This window comes from Stegodyphus dumicola, chromosome 5, assembly GCF_044657685.1.
Source record: "Stegodyphus dumicola isolate Sdum_Otavi_A_Nest chromosome 5, ASM4465768v1".
Lineage (NCBI taxonomy): Eukaryota > Metazoa > Arthropoda > Arachnida > Araneae > Eresidae > Stegodyphus > Stegodyphus dumicola.
Window position 1 is genome coordinate 188,735,285 of NC_140772.1, and position 19,027 is coordinate 188,754,311.

At 32.9% G+C, this 19,027-nt stretch overlaps 1 protein-coding gene across 8 annotated transcripts in view; it reads right to left on the bottom strand.

Annotated features, from left to right (window-relative positions):
- LOC118200382 (adhesion molecule nephrin-like) overlaps positions 1-19,027 on the bottom strand; it is a 513,425-nt gene that overhangs the window by 378,388 nt on the left and 116,010 nt on the right. For all 8 annotated transcript variants that reach the window (XM_085817483.1, XM_085817484.1, XM_085817481.1 and 5 more), the window contains one exon: positions 16,576-16,715. In XM_085817483.1, the coding sequence (XP_085673609.1) occupies positions 16,576-16,654 (79 nt within the window). In that variant the 5' untranslated portion in view covers positions 16,655-16,715. The remainder of the gene's footprint in view (positions 1-16,575; positions 16,716-19,027) is intronic.

The following is a 19,027-nucleotide window of genomic DNA, read 5'->3' on the forward strand; positions in this document are numbered from 1 at the left end:
ATTAAATACACCTATCTACACCTATGTACAACTATAGTTTCTTTTAAATGTATTGTTGTTATTCAAATGTAAAATAGGCTACATAAGTTGCTTGCAAAAATTCCACACAGATGTCTCCAATTCTTTCTTCAATCAAGTTAAATAGAAAAAAAAAATAAATGTAATGCATTTTCTTATTAATTCCTGTGACAAATTTCTAGCCGTAAAAGTAAAACCTACAGAAAAATAAGTGTGAACTTAAAGAAATATGTGCAGTTATTATCAGATTATTGTTAAATCAACAAACGCTTTTCATAAAATTCGTCTTTCAAACAATGGACAGAAATCCAATTATTTCTTAATAAGCAGAAAAACTATTTTTGGCATTTAATAAAGATATTTGAATCATCAATTGAAATTTTGAATTATTTAAATACGTGAGATCCTTTTTATAGAAGTAAACAGTTTAATTTTTTCAACGCAATTAAAACAAACAGCGGTAAGTATTTGGCCACGGAAATAATTTCTTACACAGTTTGCATTTACACAAATAGAACTGCCTGGAAATATATAAAAAGGGTATACATTGCTTTGTGTAGTTTAACAGAAATAATCAGAGCGGAAACCTGCGTGCTGAGAAAATTATTTAGTTTTAGATCTGCTAAACGGTTTTTCTACGTATTTTTCATAAATTAAATTGGAAGGTAGCGCAGTGTTTGCTTGCTCATCGTTTTTTTTTTTTTTTTTTCTAGAAACCAAAAAAGTAATAAATATTTTCTTTTCATGAAACTCTGAAAGCATCGTGACCTCAGTAAATTTGTTTAGGAAATCTTCGAGATGGGAAAGAAGTATTACTTCACAGACTAAATAATTTGAAGTATTTAGAGTAGAATTCATATTAGTTGTATGCTCATCATTTCTCGATCATTAGTTGATGCAAATGTAAACAAAGAACATACCTATTAATATTTGGAGTCATGCGCTCAGTTCCTAAATTAGGTTTTTCAGTTTATAGTCATTTATCTTAAACTTGCAGTAATATTAATACAGTTTGCAGTAAGTATATTTTTCAAATAATATAAAAAAGCAAGCGATAATTTGCCTACGAGTAGTTTGCTGTCTTTTTATTAAATTATCTTTGAATTTTTGTATAAAAGCAATGTATAATTTCGCTATGAGTATTTAGCTGCATTTTTATTAATTTACCTTTAAATTTTTCTTCTTTAAATGATGTCTCAAAAACGGAATTCTTTTTTGTAAAAAATATTTTGCCTGGAATTACGCCTGCAACTTTATTTTTCCCTAAATTTTCTCTGTTTTTCTACTTTATATGTCAGTATCATTAATAACATAGTCATTTCCTTTTCATTATCTTGGGCAAACTATTGCCGTACCTTAAGTTACTATACGTAATAATTTTACAAGCAAAAGGAAAAAGCAGTCAAACATTTTATAAGCTGTCAAAGTGAAAACGAGTAAATTTTCAAGAAGCGAGTTACTTTATGCATTATTAAGTACAATTTAAATTCCTGTATTATTAAAACTCCATATTAAAAGTTCTCAAACAGTAGATATTTTTATTCTTTATAGATAAAGAATTCAAATTCTATCTCTAAAACTCTCAGGTTAATCTTGAAATTACATTAGCACGTGAATTTATTCGATTATCGCAAAGCACACTACAGTTTACTGCTCAAGTGAATGTTATGTTTCTTACATGTAACGTGAATATACGCAATATACGCCAGTTTCTTCCTGAAGCATTCTACCCTTATTAAAAAAAAGTTAATGTATTTTGACAGGAACTATTTTAAGTCTCTCACTGCTTTTTAAGCGAGTATCAGTGATACAGTTATATGCATAACAGTTGAAATGATGTAATACTATTATTATATATGAAACTTATCGAAACATAAGATTATTTCTACCTATGCATTTGTTCACTATTAATAAATTCAATATAATAATGACTTTTATTTGATTATTTCGAATCTATTTTCATTTTGTTGCATAGAAAAATGGAATTGGTGTACGTTTCCTGTCTAACCAAATATACTTAAATAAAATTTAATACGAGTAGCTTATAAAACCAAATCATAGCTGTATTATTAAGCAATCAAATATTTATATCTTTTTATGCTATAAACCCAGTATTATAATATGCAGGAGTTAATAATCTTGAAACCACCAGGAAATAACAAGGTGTGTATTAGCATAATGTGTAAAGTTTATTTTTAAAGTTTATGCATTATTCAAATTCCTCGATTCTATCGAAATTATTTTTATTCCCATTGCTCAAGTCATAACATATGTAAATTTACCTGGAATAAAAGTATCGTTATACACTTAAAATTAGAATCGCAGTTGTTGGCACTGCTATGATTATCCATGCTAGGCGAACACAGTGATTTCTTTTCAAGTTTGTCTGGCAGTTTAAATTAAACTATGATAAATACCACACTCGATTCTGTAAGCAACTGTCTTAATTGAAGTTAACTGTACTTCACTATAATTCAATGAATTTACAGTTCATTTCTAACAGGAATTTAGTACGTTGTGCGTTTTATATTTTCATACATATTCGTTTGAGAATTATTATAATCTTGATTAACAATTAGTTTATTGTCATTTTATTGCAAAGAGTAGAAGATAATACGTTACATCTATTTTGAGTAGTAATAGCAGCTGTTAGTTTTATTTGATAGCAATTTCGGTGCTGTGTTCTTTTGAAACACTTTTGTACTCAAGGTACGTGTGCAGCCAATAACTGGCCTAGACTGCTTCTAAACCAGTTTTTTCCTATCCAAATTAGTAGATTAATACTAAGATTACCCAAATTAGTAGACTGAAAAGGCTTAGAGGCAGAATACAGACCAGAATACTTTTATAATGGCTAGATTTTTCAGAGCATAGTTATTTACAGGATTAAGACATAAAACTCTAGGGTTTCCTTTAGTTAAAATTAACATATTATTCAAATTTTTGTTACCTTTTCTGAACTCCTCCTTCCCCTCGCATTTCCTTGCCATGATGTAAATTTAAATTTAAGTGAAGTGAGTATTTAAACTGGTGAATATCTGAGTTTAGTCAGAACGTGTTTTCGCTAGTCAGCGCATATTTCTTTGCTGATCTTGCCGATAAGCCCTTTGGCCATTCGAATAATACTCACGAATGTTAGTTTTTTTGAGTCAGACTAAGCTAGCCGTAACTTAAGGCGCTAATCCAGCACTATTCTATTTGACTTGATTTATGTTATAACATTTAAGTTCCGCCGCAAATTACCAGTGTTATTGTAAAGCACGAAGATAGTGCATTTTGTTCTTATTTCGAATTAATAAAGGGTTATTTTCCCCCTTCTTCTGTGATGGTATATACTTCACGCTTGTACAAGAATTCGTCAGGTTCATTTGAAGGAATAAATTTAGTTTATGTAGCCTAAAAAGGCTAGCTCTTATGAAACAATAACTAAATCTCCACAATTATAGTTACTACTAAATATGAAACATATGTTTGGTTCTTCATAATATCTTTTGCATAATACATAGTATCATTTCGAAGAACAATGGGCATAATTAAATATCCACTCGTAGGAAAATATGCATTCATTTACCTTGATGATATAATTACAGCAATGATAGCAGATGTATAAAAGATGCGAAGTGGTATACTGAAAAATGCAAAATTAAACTTACATATACAAATGCTTCTGCATAGAGCAACATAACATTTAGGATGTTAAACTACTCAGAATGAAATAGAAATATGCGATTCAAAAATAATTCAAAACATTGCTCAAAATACCTTTACTGTTATCTTTATACTCATACCAGGTATCATTTATACAACATGAAGCAATAATAAATTACCTTTATTCCATTTCCAAATAAAACCCGAACTATTTTTGGAAACTGCCATGCACTGAAAATTAGTTTTTTTATATTTAATCTTGAGCTTTTATTATAAAGCCTCTGCTTTAATTAATAATGTACCGTTTTATGCTCATGGATTTTTACATTTTGCGTAGTAAGGAAATGGTTCCAAAAACGTATTACCTGTTATCTTTCAGTTAAATTATTCTGAATAAATCAGGCCTAGAATTATTTTCAACTCCTTTCCCCATTGGCGTTCATATCATGTCAAACAGTCAAGTAAAGGAAGTCAGATGCTGGCAGCAGATTTATTTCTTTGGGATATTTACACTTCAATCTCTACTTCAACAGAGCCAGATTTAGATTTGATAAGGCCTTAAGCTATTTGAGATATGGGTCCCTTTATAAGTCTGTTATAATATATTTTAACACTACGTAGAGACATTAGGTAAACTGGAAGCAGTCAAGATGAAAACTTAGCAGTCGCCTTCGCCGGGAATCGAACCACGGACCTCTGGAATAACGGCCCAGCGTGCCGAACCACTACATCAAGAAGACATGCTAGTAAAGTGGGAGAAATATTTTATAACTGTTTATACTATATTTTAATTTTGGGGGCACCAAGTTATAGCTTGTGTTCAGATGAGAGCTATAGGTTTATACAATTTTAAGACTGCGCATCACATGCATATATTACAACTATTCATCTCGGTGCTGTTTCATTAAATATTACATCTGTAAGAGACAGAAAATGATCGATTCAAAGCCATGACCATACATCTTTCCTCAAATCGCACAGTCTGAATGAATCTGTTTGGCATTTACCAGTTTAACAACACAATACATCCGTACAGCAGTGAAGGTACAAATGGATTACATGCATAATATGAGTTTCAGTTCAAACGCAAGCCTGCCTTTCTACATATCAGTACACATCTAAGTAGTTGAGGTACAATCCCATAATGAAACGTCCTTATTTAAACTTACCGATAACTGTGGATGTCAAAATTCCTTCAATGATATGTATTTCTAATAAATAAGAAAAATGTTTATGATAGAAGAAAAAAAAGCAGAATAAAACTAATATTCTTTTATTTCATTATTTTCAAAGTACAAATATCTTTTAGTACGCATTCATAAGTTTATTGCATTTCTCCGATTTTGTGTTCTTCTACGAATTGAGGACTCGTAGGAATCCACATCTACCCAGTCAATTTAGTATCATTTTTCAAATTACAATTTCTTCTGTTTATAACTTTTTATGTCGCATTCTAATAATTATAACTATGTTTTAAATCTTTCAATATATTGAATAAATGGGATAAAGTTACCTGTAAGGCTTCGGTGATTAATGCTGCAATTTTTAATTACTTAAGTCTTTAGACAAAGCTGTTAGACAATTTTGTATGACCTCAACTTTTGTTAAATACCTTACAAATGTTTCCTTCCAATAAAGCTTTACAGTTTGTATATATTTCGCGCTTTTAAATCACTGTTTGTTAATTATTACAATATTTCAAAATGTTAATATCATTGACCTTCATTTTTATATGAAGGTCAATGATATTAACAATGCTCAAATCGTCTCAAGTAACGCTGGACGGAAAGAAAGGTTAGGCGTCGAAAGAGGCTTGAAAATTTGACTTACTGCGTCAGCTTGTTAATCTGTGAACGAAAATAATTAGTCTTTAAAGGAATCTAAAATATTCTCCAATGGAAAACTTTCCATTCTGTAGTAAAATAGAATCCTTTTAACCGGCGGCAACAGACCCATGACGGTTCCGAATAAGAGGTCTTTCGGGACAATTAAATATACATTTCTAGAACTTACTTGCTCATTTTTAATGATGCTATCTGTAGACATTCCAGCATACAAAGCACGCCGGTAGTGTTTTTGAACTTACGGCCAAAATTAAATAAGTAATAATTGAAAATCATACAGATTATTTGAAATTAAAACGAATCATAACTTTACATTTCAGAAAAACAAAATTGAAAAACATTTTAAAATTACCATATTTATTATCACATAAAAATTAAGAATTTCTTAATATGATGGCATATAACTTCGAAAGTCTGTTTAATTTTAAGATTGTCTCCGTATTTTTAAAAGTTCTCTGTGAATACAATAAAGCTTTAAACATCACGTAGATGTTTAAATAGACGTAGACGAACATTTCTCGCGAAACCTTTGAAAGTCTGCAACATTTTGTTAATTTTTCTTTCCACGTAACTTTCTTGCTCTACATGTCATCGTCATTTTCATCCAGCTTCCTTCTCATCATTATCTTACTCCCTTTCCAATATATTATCGACTATTTCGTTGTCATCTTGAGAGAGTGCGGCGGGAACAGAGTTGTCGCATCCATTCAGGCCTGCACGTCCTGCACGTCCTCTTCGCTAACACTAATCTTTCCCGAATATGCAAGTAAATCTAAGATATCTGACAAGGGCACCGGACGTGTTTTATAACTAGCAGCATTTTTGTTACTCAATTTGTCATATTCAACAGGATCACAGGCCCCAATTTATACAGCGATTATATTTCCAAGAAAGGGATAAAGTAAATATGACGTCCTTCAGTGCGTATTGTTTCTGAGAATCCTGGACACTACTTCCAAAGTTCACATATGAAAGCATAAAATGGATTCGGTAGTTGACTTTTATAGTTTGGATGATTCCTTAATATAAAAATGTTAGATCAGTCTTGATGCTCTAGGTATCAGAAGCATAACATAAATGTTTTCAGTACCTAAGGCTTTAGATTGTTAGACCATTACATAATTTTTTACCTTACAGGCTTAAATTTCGGATTTAAATCTAGACATTCAAAAGTGCAGTTTGACGGATAGCTAGGTACCAGGGATTTTATTGCATATAGTACACATCAGTAATTGTCAACAAGTCGATCGCGAAGCGATTTTTGGTCGATCACAGCCAACACGAGACGATCAACATGAAAGCCCTACTTAGTGACTCATAAAAAGAAATGGCCGTGGCACTTTTACTATCACAGTTTACGATTCGCCTTTCTTCCCAGTTGTTGAGAAAGGGCGAGTGTCAATAGGACGGGTGGGATGTATCCTGATATGTAATATAATCGCATCATTACTGGTCTGGCTGATAAATATCGGTTTATGCAGGATGGCAGGACGCGTTTATGCAATATGGCGGAATGCCAGTAAGGCTGGATGCTTTTATGCAATATGGGGTGGAGCACCATCCCGCATAAAAGCAGGATGCTATTATGCAGGATGGTGCTCCACCCCATATTGCTACACATGTAAAAGACCTCTATCACACATCGTTTGGTGAGGATCACATGCTGAACCGCTAGTTCCCTCATGCTTTGCCCTTCAGGTCCCTAGATTTCAATTCGTGTGATTATTTGTTGTAGGGTTACCTGAAATTACAAGAATACCGCGATCGTCTGCCCTCATAAGGGATGCTAAAAGACAAGATCCGACGGCTCTTTCTCACCATACCTACACATATGCTGTACAGCATTGCCCCTCGACTACGGCTGTTGTTGAGAAATGACGGCCGACATGTTGAACATTTGTTAGAAAGAATACAATCTTTGCTAAAAATCAATTGTTATGCTAATTATTACTTTTTCTGTCATGTGAAGCATCATCTGTTGGCTGTTTTAAGAACTTTTCTTTGCTTTCAATAAAACCTCATGGCATTTCAAGCATGTGTGTTAGTTCTTATCTCTCTATCTACATCATTCAATGAATTATTGAATTTTCAAATGTTAACGGACTTTTGGATCACCCGGTCTATCTCAATTTCTGTGCTAAAAATAAGGCAGTTCAATGCTAACCATTATAACCTTTGAGGTAAAAGCAGCATATGCTAATCATTATCCCAATAGGGCAGAGTACCTATCTTTTGTTGGTACGACTGGAAGTTTCTTTTAACTCACTTAAGGTATATGATTCTACAAACATGACAATGTAATTAGTTTTTAATATCATGTTAAAGTTTGAATGCATCAAAAATACCTCTCCCTATCTTTAAAAACATTATTTCCAGTCATCGCACTCTGTAAAAAGAAATACAACATCCATCGTAAGAATGATCCTTTTAAAAAAGTACAAATGTTTCACATCAGAAATGACCATTTTAATCAATGTGTGCTCTATTTCTACAATTGACCAGTTTTCTACTTGCTTTGGCTTTTGATCGTTGAATATCGCCACGCTCCACCACTCAACTCTACTTGAACATACTTCTGGATCTATCGTCCAGCGGCTAACGATTTCCGATACGTTCCATTACAGGTAAATGTATCCCGATAAGAAATAAAAAGAAAGTCGAAAATGGCGGCCATCTTCACCAACTTTCGTGAGGATTCCACTTGCCGATATTCAATTCCTCAGAAAAAGTCGAATACAAAATTATCTCTCACAGAATTCTGAAACTGTATAAAGTTTTCCTCTTTTTTAATTCGAACAATAGTAGATTGGTTCATTTCTTATCTAAAATAGGAGCTTTAAAATGACTTTTTGCATAGCCTATATTCTCTGAAATGATTTCTTTAACTAATGGAGCAAAAGACTGCGTATTTAAGTAAGATAGTGGGACGATTTCGAGCCATTTTATGGTTATAAGTTGGCATTTTTCTAAATATAATGGATCTAAAACTCCTTTTTTCTCCAATATCTCATTCGCTTCCGTCTGAACATCCTTTCGCTTTCCGTAGATTTATTACAAATATAATAACTGTCTATCATTTAAAAGAAAATTTGTTGAGGAAAAATTTTAGCTTTCTTTTCGCATGTCATCCATATTTGCATTTCACGTATATTTATCTTTAAAATTCTAATCGTGTTATAAAAATTATGTTATATTATGATATGTTACATATAATGTAATCACCTTCATCTATTTAATCACGTTCGAAATAGCTCGGTTTCAGAATTATGACCACAAGGCTTCTTAAATGCAAATTTACAGTTGTAATTATAGTCTAATATTATATGAGTATTTTAAATAAAACAGTAGAGATATTTGTACATGGTTATTACAGATTTATAGGGTGGTGCCAAGTCAATTCCGTGTTATGGATTTCACTTCTTCATATTTATATGATCAACTTGTCGCAAAATTTTAAACACACATGTGGAGATTTCAAAATGCACCATTCAATTCATATTCAAAATATATCTTCATTTATGTATGCTACAAGCTGTAAAATTAATTGTAGCATATATGAATTCCATTTTTAAAAAGGCGAACATTATGTCCGAAAGCATTTAAGTTTTAAAACATGCTAAGTATTTATTTATTATTATCCTGTAACCAGGAGTTTCAAAGGCAGTATGTTAAGAATCCGTGAAGTCTCCAAAGCATTCTCCGGTGACATTTGCAGTTCAAGAATTTTAGTTATTTGTGTAAAAGCAACAGCCAAGTTTTTCTACGCAAATAGTGGAAAAGTGAAAAAAAAAAATGTTTCACGCATAATTTGGAAAAATGAACAAATCACGATACCCTTAAAATTAGTATTCCTTAGGCAAACATTTGAAAATATTGCGACAGTGATTGCAAATGAAATGATACCGATTGTAGATGATGCAACATTTAGAACGGGGTATTGATATGAAATAATACAAATTGATGGAGTTGTAAGCTATAAGAAAATCTAAAACTATCACCTGTAGGTTTACCAGAAAAGGGATTCACCAAAAATGTCTTCTGTATCATTTCATGGCAAAGATTTATGGAAGCATTTTTTTTTTTTTTTTTTTTTTTTTTTTTTTTTTTTTTTTAAGTCCAAAGGGGCTTTGTCCCTGAAGGACTATTGTTTTCGTTTTGCGATTTTGCGTCGGACTCATAAACGTCGGTTCACTTTTCAAACTGTTGCCACAAAATGTTAGAGTCCTGCATTATATTTGAAGAAATTAAATAATGAAAAATCTGCATAAATGATTGTCTATTTCTCGCATTGTGATAAAACAATGGTACATAGAGCCATCGAATTTTGAATGACGAAATCCTACTGCGAATATGGGCATCTGAAATCCCAAATTTGGAATTTGTTTTATTATAGATTTTATATTTTGTAAAACTTTAACGAATTTTTGATTTACAAACTCAATGCTTTAAAAGCGAGAAATGGCAACGCTATATAGAAAAAAAATACTTTTATCTCCAGCTCGCGAGACTGTGTATATCGGAAATTCTAAAGATATGCTTAATTTAACATTATTTTGCGATATTGCTCTTGAACTGAATTTTATGGTTTAAGTGCAAAGAACATGATATTTAATAAATAAAGGTAACACTCAAAACGTTAAAAAAACGCCCCTTTGGACGTAATTTAAAATCTGAAACATTTCAGATTTTTTTTTTTTTTTTTTTTTTTTTTTGTTTGAGGATACTGTGATAGGTTATGCCATAATTTAATATGATGCAACTGTGATTACTTCTTCGCACGAAAGATAATCTAAATAATTTATTTTCTGTATGAAGAGCTCTTAGATAGATGGAAAAGGTGGTGTCCACACATTGAAGAGGATTTGACACTGCTCAGGTGGCCATCAAGGTACCCTGACCTAATTCTCAGTACTTTTTTTCTTTGGTTATATATTAAAGACAATTTTTATGTGCTCCAACTTTCAACAATATTATACAGGCTTTAGTACCGCTTCGCAACTGTTTTGGTAATCAACGGAGGAACAGATTATGTTACAAAGCATGTGGGCAGAGCTGTATTACCGCCTGAATGTATGGCTAAAACAAGCAAGCATATATTACTTCTTGGACGTATGTATAAAACAAGCAAGCAAATATCGAACTTCATTTATAGTGTTATAACAAATATTTTACTACCATCTTATGTATCCATTTTAACTTAAAAGGGTTTACGAAATGCAGCATTTTGAAACTAGATGTGTAGAGTCATTAGGTTTTTTTGAACTAGGAGATGTGAAAAATATGCAATGCCCTGACCAGGACTCGAACCTTGACCTCTCGAACACGCGCCGAGTGTGCTACCGTTACACCATGAAGAGAGGAGAAATGCAGAAAGGAGGGAGAAAAACCTTATAAATGAATCTTTTGCAATAACTTTCTATTACCAATAACAAACCAAAATAAGAATCAAAACAAAATAAGAATATTTTAAATATTAGATAATTATTTAAAATATTCTTATTTTGTTTTGATTTCAGCTGTTTCTGTTTATGCTATTTAACTTACTGTTACTATTATTTGAGCATATATAACGGCTGACCATTCAGCAGCTACTTTTGTCATATTAGGTACATTTGGTCCCACCATACTTCAAAATACTTTATCTCTTCTACTGAATATCCATAAATATCACGTGCATATCAGGTATAAAAGTTTTGTATATAACGGTATATTCTTCCAAAACAATGTTATCTACAAGCACTTTCACGTGAGTACGTAACAGCTGTTTTCCATGCGTGTAGACAATCCTTCAAGTAAAACTTTCAAAAATTGTCCTTTGAAAAGTCAATTAACTTTACCTGTTAAGTTGTCAGTTACGTTAGCGACATCAATTAAGCTTTTTTGAGTAAGACATTTTAATCAGGCGAATTTCTACCTTTCGTAAAAGTTCAAAGCTATTTGTGCGTATAAAAATAATGGTTTATTGAGAACGGATTTAAATTTTTATATATTCAATGGTAGTTAGTTATGAAACTTAAAGGAAGGAGACAACATGAAGCATGAGCTTTAAATTAATTTTAGAATTAAATGCAGATTTCAATATAAACAAGATAAAATTAATTCATTTTATACTCGTTTTAGCCTTTTCCAAGGTACATCAATGGAGATATGTTTCTGAAATATGCCTGGATGAAATCCTAAAATATTTTTAAAAAAAAAGAATTTGGAAATAAGCATTTGCTTTAAAATGAAGTTTTGAATTTAGATTTAATGTGATAAAGTTAAAATCAATTTTTAAAATATTCATGGAATATTAAATCAAAACAATTAAAATTAAATCATTTATCTAGTTATTATCTGTCTCAAAGAAGCAAGCCAAAAATAGGAGTTACTTTGCTTATTACAATTAATTACAATTTAGAAAAGCGTTAAATTTTAGGAAAGGTATACGAAAAGTTGGAAATGTAAATCCGTTAAACAAACTCAAGTACACATACTGAAGGAAATGAAGATTCCATTACTACAGCAATTCAACTGAATAAAAGTTCTTAATATTTAATACTTTTAAAATTCAAAAATAACTGATATAGCGATACCTTGGAAAAGGGTGATATGTGAAAGGCAGTTGCATTCAACAATATTTCAGTTGCATTCAACAGAACTTCTTTTAGTTCGTATGTTTACAGGAACGAACTGCATTACGTACAGCTCATCTAAATGAAAAGTCGTATTCGATATTGCAATTAGTTTCAGCAATATGTTATGAAAAATTGTCAACCAAGAATATTTCAGTGGTTAATAATTTTTCAGTCATTACAACTAAAATTTCTTCGGAATATAAAGTGCCCTTTGTTCTTCTTAAACAACAATTAATATTGTTACGAAATGTACAGGCGCGGTGGGATAGCTTCCTACAAAACAGTTTTAGGGTTGCCATAAAATGGCAAGGAAACGCAAGGTTGCCACATTTGGCGAAAAATCGGCCATTTGGCGATATTGACGACAAAATTGGTGATATGCCATGGACGGATGGAGAATCTTCTGGAACGAATTGTTACCGGTTTAGCAAAGAATGTTCTCAAACAGAAGCCAAAAATTATATAAACCCTGAGAGTGAATGCGAGATAGTTAGTCTCGAGTTAGTTAGTTCGTGCGGTGTCAGTCGCGTTGACAGTCGGTCAGCGAGTGCCGAGTGGGTCGTCGAGTGCACTGAAAGAGTCTCTTAGAGTATCACGGTTAGTGCATTGTCGAGAGAGCGTGTTGAGCTCCGGGAACGACTGAACCGAAGAGTTGGGAGCTGTGCTCTGTGTGTCGTCGAGTGCATCGCGAGTTGTAGCATGGAGAGTCTCGAGAGTAGGCGGAGTTCCGAGAACGACCGAGCAGAGTCGGGAGCTATTCTCCGGGGCTTTTCAGTGAAGCTGTCTCCACCGTTATAGCCTGATAACCTGAAGGCTGTGTCGCTGATTTTTCCAGCGAGTGTATAGTAAGTCTTTGAAGACTGTAAAAACGTGATTTTGGAGCTGTCCTGATTAATATTGGCTAAATAAAACTGTGTTTCGATACTTCATCAAGTGTCGTCGTCATTCTGTCCAAATCTATGAACCCCGTACGAACGTGTAGGAAGGAAATGGCGTAAGAATATAAATTTATTATACAATCTTTTGCATGAGATCAATGTCTTCAATCATATTTTTAGGATTGAATTGATTGAAAACAAGTCATTCTTCTCTTTTCTTTATATTATACCTTCTTTTAGGTATAAGCATCAAATCCAAAAAAGGCATTTCAGAATCCGGCGTAATATATTTCCATGCTGTATTTCTACTGCTAGTTGAAAATTTTTGTTCTTTATATAACCAGTTTTTGGATGATTTCCTTTCATTCGTGAGTATATTCAAAGCATACATTTTATCAGCAATCGCATATTCTTCAACAACTATCCATTTATTAAAGCGAAAAACCCATTTTAACCGTTTAAAACCTCCAATAGCTTCCCCTACTTTTATGTTTTATTTCTTTAACTTCATTCAAGTCATTTTGAAGACTTAATGATTCTTTCTGCTGAAATTTCCATTTAACTTAATAGAATTTTTTTTTTTTTGAGTATTTAATCTATAAAGATAATATATGCTCCCCCATTGCCGTTCTAAAACTGTTTTCAATCATCGCTTTTGAAAAATAAAACATAGTACCTGTATCGTTGAATTTGTATTGATTTTACTTAAATAAATTTCAGGTTTGGTTATATACAGATTTTTTACGGCCTGTTTAATAAGGAGGCATCTTCATGAAATTTAATTGCACCGAGTTTTCATTCTAATGCTGGCCACCATTGATTCTTATTCGCAGAAACATTCTTCTAATCAGGATGCTCTCAGGACAAAGAAAAAGAAAATAAGTGTTGCTGTCGCCGCTAGTCCAACATGGGATCTTTGGTTTTCCGGTCGAATACAATTAACAATGTACAACTAAGTCCACAGAGGGTATTTTTAGCTATTTGCACGATTTCGTATTTTCTTTTTATGTTTTTAACTGCTTTTAAAACTAAATTAGTACACAACGGCTTTACAAAACAAGGACATTTAAACAGCTTCACTGCAGGTTTCCAATTGAATATTGCCCATAAATTAATATCAAATCCTGATATAGTTCATGAATGCAGCCCCGAATATTGCAGATACTGCACATTACTAAATCAAACCCGAATGCTGAATGATCCATATTAAATACAGATTGCCATCAGGTAGCCAAATTACTTTTGGAACTTTAAATATATAATAACCGCCATCAAATATAATAACCGTTATCAGTATAATAACCATCATTAATATAACCTCATCAAATCTTAATTTAGAAGTCACACAACAAAAATCAGCTCTATATTTGCAATTTTTCACAGGACTAGTGTCCATGGTTTTACCAGACCATCATCCTCAGCTTTCAAAGAGACTCTTTGGCAACTGAGAATGATGGTTCAGTAAAGCTTTCGAAATTAGTCGTGTGAAAAATTGCAAATATAAGCTGATTTTTTATGTGTGACTTCTAAATTAATATTTGTTTGGCGTGTTATTTTTACCTGAAATACCTGAACTGGAGGTTTACAGAGAGGGAGGAATTAGTCGAAACAAGTGCTATGCCTGGCAGCTAAACGGCCCTTACACGGGGCAGGAGGCCCTTACACGGAGCATGGAGTAGAACTGAGTTTGGATGAAAGAAACGGGCAGCTCATATCATGCTGCTTCAAGTCTATGCCACACTTCATCAAATGTATTAGACGGAGAAGGATGGCGGGCCACTCTTTCAGCAACCCACGAACAGGTGGTTTCAGTGGCTGACAGGTCTGGAGACCATGCAGGCCAGGGCAGCAGTTAAATACCCTATGTATCGAGGAAGGTCAGAATACGACGTGCAGCATGTGATCTCACATTATCTTGTTGGAAGATGGCGTTTGGCAGACCTCGAAGATAGGGCACAACCACAGGACGTAAGATGTCAGAAATGTACTGATCTACGTTTAAATTACTGTCGATCCGAACTACAGATGTACATGTCGTGTACCCAATGGCTGCCCAAACCATCACACCATGTCCAAGGATTCTATTCCGGTATCGAAAGCCGAAGTAATGGTCGCCATGCTGATAGTGCACGCTGCTGCAAACATCGACGCACTGTACAAGCGGATACTGGACGTACTGCAAATATGCCTATTTCCTGACTGATGATCCGTGATGTGGTTTTACGGTTTTGCAGGGTTACGTTTTCAGGGTTTTTACGGTTTTCGTTTTACGGTTTGCCTCACAATATGTCTGTCCTCTCGGGCGTTTGTCATGGAAGGGCGATGAGACCCTGCATGCCGTTCATTATGACCTTCAGCAACCCACTGTTTCTATATTCGTATGACAGTGGTTGGATGTCGACCTGTATGACGGGCGATATCAGGGAACGATAATCCACACTTTTGATAGGCAACTATCCTACCTTTATCGAATTCCGACACTTACTGGTAAACATTTTTAATTCTTATTCAAGACATAACAAGGTATTCTGAGCAAACTCCAACCTTACAAAGCTCTTTCCGAATGAGAAATCTACTACAAAACTTTTCGTTTATGCAATGCTTCAGATGTCGTTTCTCCCTCCTGCGTAGTCTAAATGCGCTTGAAATACTAATCATTTGCATATCCCAGCCTTTTCTTCTTTTTATGTGATTTTAATCGTCGTGAGATCATCCCTTCCTAGTATTGCAATTTTAATGTCCAGCAGTGTTTTATATTTACCTTACTTGAGCATTAACTATTCATTTAACGTAGTATGCATAAATATTGAAAGCTCTCATTAATATATATCACACTATTTGCGATTCAATTGAAAACTTTCCTTTTAACAATATGTTGCTAATTAAACGAACACCCTTAGAAAGTTTTTAAAATGCAGATTTTTTAAACAATACTATTAACATTTATAACATTTTTTACATTTACAGCATTAATATAATTAATAAAAAATATATATAACATTATATACTTCCGATACATCAAATTTTTATTACATTTGTTTTGTAAGTGCTTGTCGATCCACACTACAATACCAATAGTTAAATTTGAATAGCCTTAGTATACATTTTTAAAATGATCAGATTAATGTTTGAATTTATGTGTACAAAAGACAAAACGGAGTTTCGATCGAATAAAAGAGTGCTGCTAATGTTTTCAATCCGGTTTTCGCTAGTCTAATGCTGAATGACGTTTGAATGTCGAAATACGTCAATATTCTAACTGTCCTTGCATGATAATTTATAATATATTACTTTAATGATTAACGGTACTTTAATGTCTCAATAAAATAAGTTTACTTAAAGAGTCGTTTCAGTTATTCCTTTATATAGAAGTATTTCCGAAGTTCTCATATAGATGAAATATTTTATTGCAAATACAACTTTATTAAGAGATATATTATTAGTATTTAACACACCGTTAGATACCTCCTTCTTAGATCTTCTCGTGAACAAATCATGTAACTGTAATCGATCTAAACACATAAACGTAAAACAGGCAAAGCGTAATAAAAGTATTGGAAATGTACTTACCGTTTTCCGTACTGATAAAACATATACACATGAAAACAAAACTCAAAGCTAGAGGAAGTGATTTCCTTCTCGGCATCATCTGAGATTCAGAGATGTTCTGACATCATTTAGCAAACGGTTGCATACTTCTCGCTTGTGCACTAAAAAAGGAAAAAAATCTTTAATCTACTTCGCTTGAAGTTCACGATTGAACACATTTTTTAGAATCTAATATTACAAACATCTCGTATGCTTCCATTTTAATAAGAAATGCTTTGAAATCTGAGCTGTTACCTTCAGGAAAACTATTTATGCTTTTGCTGTTTCTTAATTTTTTCTGAATTTTTTATAAAGAAAAGTGCTGAGATCTTGAATTTTCTTATAGTTTGCAAAATAAATTCAGATAGTGTGTGGAATTAAATAGCAGACTTATTTTCAAACATGGGGCATATTTTATAAACGAAATCGTTTAAATAAATGTCCTCATTTTTTAAGAATCTTTTAAGAGCTATTTATAGTGATATTAAATATTGCTATACATTTATAACAGATTTAACTAGCTCTTCATAGAAAATATAATTTATAAAAATGACATATTCAGCAAACACGCGAAATGATTATTTTTAAATTATGATGTTTATGCTTCGAAAAATTTTCTTCATTACGATATTTTTTGAATTAATCTGTCTCATCTGTTTCTTACTGTATTTCAAATTCATGAAAACAGTGGAAAAAAAAATTAGAACGAAATGACTAACGTTTCAATTACGAAGTTCAATTACCTTTTGTTACTTAAGCTTTAATTAAGTTTCAATTTAAACTATGACATCTCCTCTCTTTTTCAGGTTTTCGACGTTAAACATTTGGAATAAATGTGGGTGAAACCAGTACCAGAAAAGTGGAAATCGGTTAAGAACTCGGTTGATTCTTCCGCTTATTTTTTTTTTTTTTTGTTTGTCCTTAATTAACCCGATTTAATACTTTTAGTCGATTAGAATATACAGTTTAACTGGACTTAATGAAGCTAATCTCCGACATACAATGGTCCGACTTTTCTGTTTTACGATGGCATTAAACCAACGCACATTCATTTGAAACGACGTGTTTAATTTATAATTTTTTTCCTCGCTATGTAGTATGCTGTACTGTAAAATGCATATAATATTAATGGGTAAGTGTAAAAATAACTATATCATATATGTTTTTGATAGTTCTAGAAAAATACATAATCAAAAAAATAAATAATAGATTGTAATAGAATTGACGTTTCCTTGGGGGATTATAATTGTGAAGTCCGCTTATAAGGTATTTTCTCGCTCTTTCAAGCATGCCTTCGTGGTGTAACGGTTAGCACACTTGGCGTGTATTCGAGAGGTCCAGGTTCGAGTCCCAGCGAGGGAATTGCTCATTTTTCCCGTTTTCTGCTTCAAAATAACCTAATTACTAATTCAGAAGTCAAACAACAAAAATCAGCGTTATATTTACAAAATTTTCACAGGACTAGTTTCGATGGTTTTACCGAACCACCATCTTCAGCTGCAAAACCGCAAATGAACAAGATGGGAAATAATGATTAGATAAGATAAGAAAGCCTGGACAAGAATAAGCAAGTGGCGCCACCTGTTGGCGAAACTAGAACTAAAACATAATTTCTCTAAAAGCCGAAGGCAAATTTGGATAGGAATTAGGATCGTTAACTAGAACAGAAAGATTTTTATGAATGTGAAATGCCTCTAGAAAATCCAGTTCTCCAATGGAAGATGTTTTTTGAATAATTTTAGCAGCAGAAAAATTGAAAGTGTGATTTTCGGACCAACAATGTTGAGCAACAGAAGACTTCTGTGTTTCCTTTTTTCTAACATATGCCTCATGTTCCTTGACACGAAATTCTAAGGCTCTCTTAGTTTGGCCAATGTAAATTAAACCACACTGGCAAGGAATCCTATAAATACCCCAGGAATTCATATAAGGAATGGGGTACGTGAGTATGGAACTCGGAATTTCATTGACGGGAGAATAAACAACCCGAAAGTTAAATTTCTGCAAAATATGTGCAACTTTATACCTAATTGATGGAAAAAAAGGAATGACAACAGAATTTTTATAATCTCCTAAAACAAGAGTGTGCCTTTTAGTGTGTTGAGATGAGAATTTTTTAACTGCTTGATTAATAATGTTGGGTGGAAAGCCCCTGTCAATAGCTATTGCTTTTAAATAATTTAGTTCTTCATCAAGGGCTAGTTTGGAGGAGCAAACTTGAAGAGCACGGAAAACATAGGAATAAAATGAAGCTAACTTTTGTTTAGTCGGATGACATGATTTAAAGTGTGGTGGAAGGCAAACCGATGAAGGTTTACGGTAAACCGTAGTACTGAAGTTGGATGTGTTACGTGTGACCAGAATGTCGATGATGATGATGTTTTAGTTCTAGTTTCGCCAACAGATGGCGCCACTTGCTTATTCTTGTCCAGGC